This window comes from Benincasa hispida, chromosome 1, assembly GCF_009727055.1.
Source record: "Benincasa hispida cultivar B227 chromosome 1, ASM972705v1, whole genome shotgun sequence".
Taxonomy (NCBI): Eukaryota; Viridiplantae; Streptophyta; class Magnoliopsida; order Cucurbitales; family Cucurbitaceae; genus Benincasa; species Benincasa hispida.
The window spans coordinates 739,556-746,790 of NC_052349.1; the positions used below are offsets into that span (position 1 = coordinate 739,556).

General features: G+C 36.5%; 1 protein-coding gene across 1 annotated transcript; it reads right to left on the reverse strand.

Annotated features, from left to right (window-relative positions):
- Positions 1-603: 603 nt before the first annotated feature.
- LOC120068976 (ammonium transporter 1 member 1-like) lies at positions 604-2,399 on the reverse strand. Its single transcript, XM_039020654.1, has one exon. It carries the CDS (start codon positions 2,295-2,297, stop codon positions 792-794), a length of 1,506 nt encoding a protein of 501 aa, XP_038876582.1. The 5' UTR covers positions 2,298-2,399; the 3' UTR covers positions 604-791.
- Positions 2,400-7,235: the final 4,836 nt, after the last annotated feature.

The window sequence follows — 7,235 nt, forward strand, 5'->3', positions numbered from 1 at the left end:
TTTTTCTCTTTTAAATCTTCTATAAATTTAAGTGACATTACTATCGTCACACACAACCGTATATATATTTAACTAATATAAACTAAAATTTAAACTTCATCCATTTTTTTTAATATAAAAATAAGAGTAACTACATGAGTAGCGTTTTCAAAGATAATAACCAAATATATAACATTTTCGAAAAAATTGCAGATATAGCAAAGTCTATCAACGACGAACTTTTATAGTTGATAAACTTTTATCAAATATGGTCAATCACTGAAAAATTATTCTAAATTTTGTCAATTTTATAAAATTTTCTACATTATGTTATACTTCGAGTTTGATTGTTATATTTGCAAATGTCCAAAAAAAAAAATATAGATTTGATCTCTCTCTTCTATATTCAATCGGAATCTCCCTCTCCCTCTTCTATATCGTTCAAATACGGATACATATTCATACTAACAAATCCTTTTTCTTAATTTTTTTTAGTACAATAACAATTAGTGAAATTTGAATCCCAAACTTCTGGTGACATGAGTTAAGCTAGGCTTTCTTTTGCCACAAATCCTAATGGATTTAAGAAGAATCATAAACATGTATTAGTGAAAGAAAATGAGATAATAAAGAAAGCAGAGAAAACACAAATTCTATAGTGTTTGGGTTATCTGTTCACCATATCCACAGACTAGAACATTAATTGACACACAATCAAACAAATTTTGAAGCAAAATCCAACAAACTAACACTAAAACCATTAGAGAAACTTAAGCAATAGTCGCAAAAACAACAACCTTAATTGTTCATCATCATAAAAAATCTCCAGTAGGAGTTGCAGATTTTGGTTCCACTCTGTTCAACTGAATCCCCATTTTCTTGGCTTCATCTTCATCATGATATATGTAAGCAAATCCCCCATGGCGGGTCAGATCCATCCCCGCCATTTCATCTTCACTGGAGATTCTCAGAAGCTTCAATTTATGAAGAACAAAGAACAATGGCCCCATCGTTGCGCTCACCCACCCCACAATCACCAAAATCTGTATCAAATGCGCTGCCAGTAACCTCCCGCCGCCGCCCATCAGAAGGCCGTACGGACGCCCCGTTCCACCGTACACTTCCGTTACGTACTCCTTCGTTGCGAAGAGTGCCGTGAATATCACTCCCCACGCGCCGCACCCGCCGTGGAGTTGAGCGGCTTCTAATGGATCGTCGTATTTCACCTTCTCTGCGATGCGGTTGCAGGTTATTAGCACAAGGGCGGCGACGAAGCCGCAGATGATTGCTGCCCATGGCTCGACGACGGAGCAGCCGGCGGTGATGGCGGCGAAGCCGCCAAGGAGTCCGTTACAAACGTCCGTCACGTTCCAATGGCCCGAGAGGAATCGCTTCCCGAAAAGCGTGGTGAGTGCCGCCGTGCATCCGGCGAGCGTGGTGGTAACCGCTGTTCGTCCGACGGCGCTCCACTGGCCGTAGAAGTTTCCGGAGGTATAAGGGACGAGAATCTTCGTGAACGAACCTGGATTGAAACCGTACCATCCGAACCAGAGCATGAAAGTTCCGAGAACGACTAACGAAGCGCTGTGTCCTCGCAGAGCCGCCGACCGGCCGTTGTGATCGAATCGACCGATTCTCGGCCCCTCGATCAACGCGCCCCATAGACCAGCAATTCCCCCAACCATATGAACGACTCCGGAGCCGGCGAAATCGATAACTCCCGATCCGAACAACAATCCCCCATCCGATCTCATAACCCCAGCCCAACCATCGGGCGACCAAAACCAGTGAGAAACCACCGGATAAACGAATCCAGTCAAAACAGAGGAATAAATCAAATAAGCGACGAACTGAGTCCGCTCAGCGATAGATCCACTTGTAATCCCGGCGGCAGCGATGGCAAACGCCCACTGGTAGAGGAAAACACTGTAATCGGCAGTGGAGGTAGGGAAGGAGGTGAGACCGAAGTTATGGCGGCCGATGAAGCCATTGGAAGGGGAGCCGAAGGCGAAAGCGTAGCCAAAAAGGTAATAGAAGAGGCCGCCGGCAGCGGCGTCGAGGACGTTGGTGAGCATGATGTTCATGGTGTTTTTGGCGCGGACGGAACCGGCGCAGAGCATGGCGAAGCCGAGTTGCATAGAGAAGACGAGGTAGGCGGAGAAGAGAAGGTATGTGTTGTCGAGGGCATTTTTGGTGTCGGAGAAGTTGGTGGTGACGGTGGTGAATTGATCGCAGATGAAATTAGCAGCGGCGGTGGCGTTGGTGGTGTTGGGGCCGAGAAGCTGAGAGAGATGGGCGGTGCAGAACCCTGAATCCATTGGTTTGGAGTTCAGAGGAAGGAGGAAGACGAAAGGACTGACAGTTCAGTTCTCCCATTACTCCTCATTTATAGGAGAAATGGAGAGAGAGAAAGGACGCCGCAGCTTATTATTATCACTTTTCTAAAATTATATATTGCAAATATATGATTTTTAAAAATTAAATATTTGTTAAGTTTCAAATTTGGTACCTTCAATTCTTCAGAAAATTTGAATTTAGCATCCATAATCTTAAAAATTAGAATTCAGCCCTTATATTTTGATAAACCTTATTGAAATGTGATAAAATCTTCTAAAATAATTTCTACGTTAGAAAATATTTAAGAATGTTTTATAAAACTAGATTCCAAAGAAAATTTTTTTATCTCGTTTTCTCACTATTTCGTTTTTTTTTTTAAATTAAGCATATTTTCTTCTTATTTTTTAATAATGATTTATATTTTTTCTAAGTACAATAGTTGAATTCTTTATCAAATTTAAAAAATAAACAAAATTTTTTAAAAGTTACTTTTTTTAATTTCTAAATTTTGGATTGGATAATAAATGAGAAAAATTGGAGTTAGAAATAATGTTTACAGACTTAATTTTCAAAAATAAAAAACCAGAATCTAAGACGTCGTTTGGTAACCATTTTATTTTTTGTTTTTGTTTTTTATTTTTTAAGATGAAAGTAATATATATAAGTTTAATTTTAAAAAACATAAATAAAGAAATAATTGGTGACCAAACGGGATCTAAGTTATTTTTTTAGTTAAAAAAACTAACATTTAAAAATTCTTGAGAAATCATTTTAATGGTAACATGTAAATGTTTTTAACCACATAAACGATATTTTGAATATTTAATATTTTACTATATTTATAAATAAATGGATTATTTTGTTATATTTAAAAACATCACTTTAATTTCTTTCGGAAGTTTGTGCCTAAATTTTGCCCCAATGCCCACAAAATTAAATGAAGATTTTCACAAGTATGAAAAGGGGATGGGAAAGTCATCTCGGTCTTCGCTACACTATTTGGACATCTCAAATTTTAAGGGTGCACTTGCATAGCATAACAAAAACAAAAATTTAAAACCAAACTTATGGCAAAGAAGATTCTTAGAATTTTGTAAATTATTGATAGTACTTCATCAAGTTATGAACATAGTTTAATTGATATATATTAATTTTACTCACTCTTATTTATTATCCTAAATCGAGTCCTAACTACTTCAGTTATATTTAAGATGTATAATAAAATTAATCATACATCATTGAATAAATTATCTTTAGTACACATATATTTGACATTCTAAATTAATTCGTCATTTAAACTTTGTATTTTGTGGTAATTCCGATATTTTAAATTTCAGTGGATAAATCGAATTATTGTAAAAAATGACTTAATCTAATTGATTTGTTCAGAGGAAAATTTTGGAATTTAAATTTGATTGAAGGAAATTTTAGGGACTTATGTCGAATCGTGTCGATTTTTAATTTAATTTGAAAATTTAATTAAAATTTGGACATCGAGTTCTTTTGTATTTTCTAGAGAAAATAATTAAATTAAATTGATTAATTATGATAATTGGTTTAAAGTAGTCTGTCCAAAAAGGATTTGAGATTCTAAATCCAAAAAGGTTTGAGATATCATTTTTTTGAAAGAAGAGGGGAGAATGTAAGTAGCTTTAAATAAGTTAAGTTTTATTGAGTTTAAAAGAAAGAAAAAGAAAAGAAAAAAAAGGGAAGAAAAAGAGAGGAAAAAAAAAGGATTTTTTTTTTCTTTCACGTGTCAGCCTCTCTCTTTACCCCCTTGCTTTCGTTTCCTTTTCGTTTCCTTCAAGCATCGAAGCCCTAGTTGCAGCTCATTCTCACAGACGCCGTTGGCCTCAGACACTCGGATCTCTGTCCACCATCCGTTGAACTCAGACACCCAGACCCGGACTCCTCCTCCGTTCAGCGCTCGGCGTTCGCGAGACTCAGAGTCCTCCCACAAGTAAAAGTGTGAGGTTGAAGGATATGGTAGACTCACGCGGCAAGTCGAAGTGCTTGTTGCCATTTGAAGAGTATATGATCTTGGACAGTAAACGATAGTGCTGAGAGGTAGATGATAATGCCAACAAGTAGATGATGGTGTCAAGAGGCGGACGATAGCACTTAGACAAGGTAACCGATAGCGTCAAGAGATAGACAATAGCATTTGGTTGAGGTAGACGATTGATATCTTGAAGGACATTTGGTTGAGGTAGACGATGATATCTGAAGGAGGTAGATGATAGCGTCAAGAGATAGACGATATCGTTTAGGAGGTAGACGATAGATGATATCGTGTAGACGATAACGTCAGGAGGTAGACAATAGTATCAGAAAAGGTAAACAATAGTTTCAATCAGGCAGACGACAATTTAAGACGGTACACGACAACAACAAGCCAATTTTTCCTTTATGATTTTTTGTATTTTGAAATGTACATAGGTGATGTATTTATACAATATGGAATCCTTAATTTAGAATGCAAGATAACTCAACAAAACAAATGTTAGACAATTTGTTGTAACCATCCTATTCGTTTGGTAAAATCTATTATTTTTAGAGAGACAAGACTGTAATTTATGAAGTCTTGCACTGCCTGACGGAGCAACTTGAGTAGATTTTCCTTTGGTGACGTGGTTGGCTATGTTTGGCATCCTTAACACCCCATTCGGTGCTCGAGGCAGCATCGCTCCGACTGGTCACCTCCTACGCACGCGAGCTCCCAGCCATGGTCAGAGGTCGCCGTTCGCGGACCTGAAGCCCGGCACGGGTTTTCTTTGTTTGCCAGCCTCGCCGTTCACCGCCGCAGGGACTGCTGGCCTCGCTATTGTCGTTGCTTGTCGTTTCTGCTGGTCACGCTGTTAAGTTCTCCAGCAATGACTTCGTCGAAATCTTGAGGTTTTGGTAAAGATTTTTTTTTTTTTTGGGTTTGTTGTTTTTCTTGAATGGTTGTGGAGTACCCATTAAGTTCGTGTTGAAGCTGGTTTTATCTATATTATTTTAATTTTAGATACAAGTTCTGAGAGGAGTTGGGGTGTTGTCATTTTGAGAGGGAGTTGAGGTGTTGTCCACTTGGTTTGGACCGTTTTCAAAAGATTTCGGTAAGTTTTGGGCTTTTCTATGAATAATTTTTAGTTACCCACTAAGCATCGGTTTAGTTTATTAATGTATTAAATGTGATGCCCATTGAGGTTGTGTTTATTTGATTGCTTTCAAACTCAATCTTTGAGGTTAGATTCGAAGTTTGGAGATCAGTGACATACTTTCTAGTAGAATTAAAGATTGTTTGGTCCTTTCATTGATTTTAGTTCAAGTAAATTGTTGGAGTTGGTTGTTGAGATAATTTTCCTTTATTGAAATCTAGAAGTTAGTTTTGGAAGTTGTGATACCTTCTTGTTGCGATATATATATATATATATATATATATATATATAATTATATTATATATATTTGAGGAGTTTGAGCATGTCCGAGCCTGTACGTTATGTTATGGTGTGAGCTGCAGGATTACTCATGATATTTACTTGTATATGATGCATGATTAGACTAGTAGGGGCGATATACCGTTTCATCTCGATGCATGTTTATTTACAGAGGATCAATGAGTCCAATTTCATGTTTGACGGTGAGCCTTCGGGCCGCTAGACATGCATGAATCTTCAGGTTCATGTTCATGTTATTTTTGTTTCCATGTTTGACGGTGTGCTTTCAGGCTACTAGACACGTGTGAACCGGCAGGTACATTGATCATGTTGTTTTTCCCATGATTGACGGTGTGCCACTAGGCCACTAAACATGCAAGTTAATGCGATTCAGGTTATCCCCTTAGCTAGCCGTTCAGGAACAACTTCATCATGCATGTCCCACTAACCTCAGACATTCATTACATGTGAATGCACCACCTGATCCCGGTAATGGGATCACTTACTGAGTATTTTATATTTATCCTTTATGTCTACATGTTTTTAGGTAAGGGTAAGGACACCCGGGCGACTGACAAGAGGAATCCGTGACAGGGCCAACGGGACTAGGAAACGCTTCCGTATTTGAGTTCATGTGTCCCCCATGCTTTACAGTTTCTTTTCATAGTTTTTTTTTCTTGACCGAGTTTAGGTGTTAGAGATTTTCCTTCCTAGTTAATATATATATTTTTTATTTTCTTAAAACTTATGCATAAGGGGTACCCGTTTCAAATGAATTGGAATATTGAGTAGGAATTTGTTTAGATTCAACAATTTTTTTTTTAATTTATTTTAAGGCCATCCAAATTTTTCTTGTTTTCAACGTAAACATTTATATATGCATGTAGTAACGACTCTACTAGTTGTCTTAAAAAGTCGGGTCGTTACATTAATATCAATAATAATAGACTATAGACAAATTACCTTACTATCATAGGGAACAGGAGAGGGAATCTAGCTATTTTGTCTTACAAAAACACACACATTCACACATAATGTTGAATTATCATCAAAGTTAAAGAGATTGAATTTTTTAATCACATATTTATGTCAATTTGCTGTTCACTCGATTGGCTAAGTTATTATTATGACCGAAAAATAATCGAGTCCTTACTGTCACATTTTGTTAAAATAAACCATACATTTTTACTAAGTACATGTCACTCAACATGTTACAAATAAAAATACAAGTAAAAATTTAAACTCTGTGAGTGTGTATATATATATATTCGACAAATATAAGAAGATTAAAAAACAAAAAACATTTGGTATTTTTTCTTATTTGAAAAGCAATAAATTTACAGATTTAATATCAGAAATGAAAAGTTATCTAAATAATTAAATGTTACATATTTGATATGCTATTTATAGGAAGCACAACTTCATTTTTCTTTTTATTTTAGTTTTTTTAAAGTAAAGTTGGGTTGGGTGTAGAAAGTTACTCATTTTATTTGATATTCC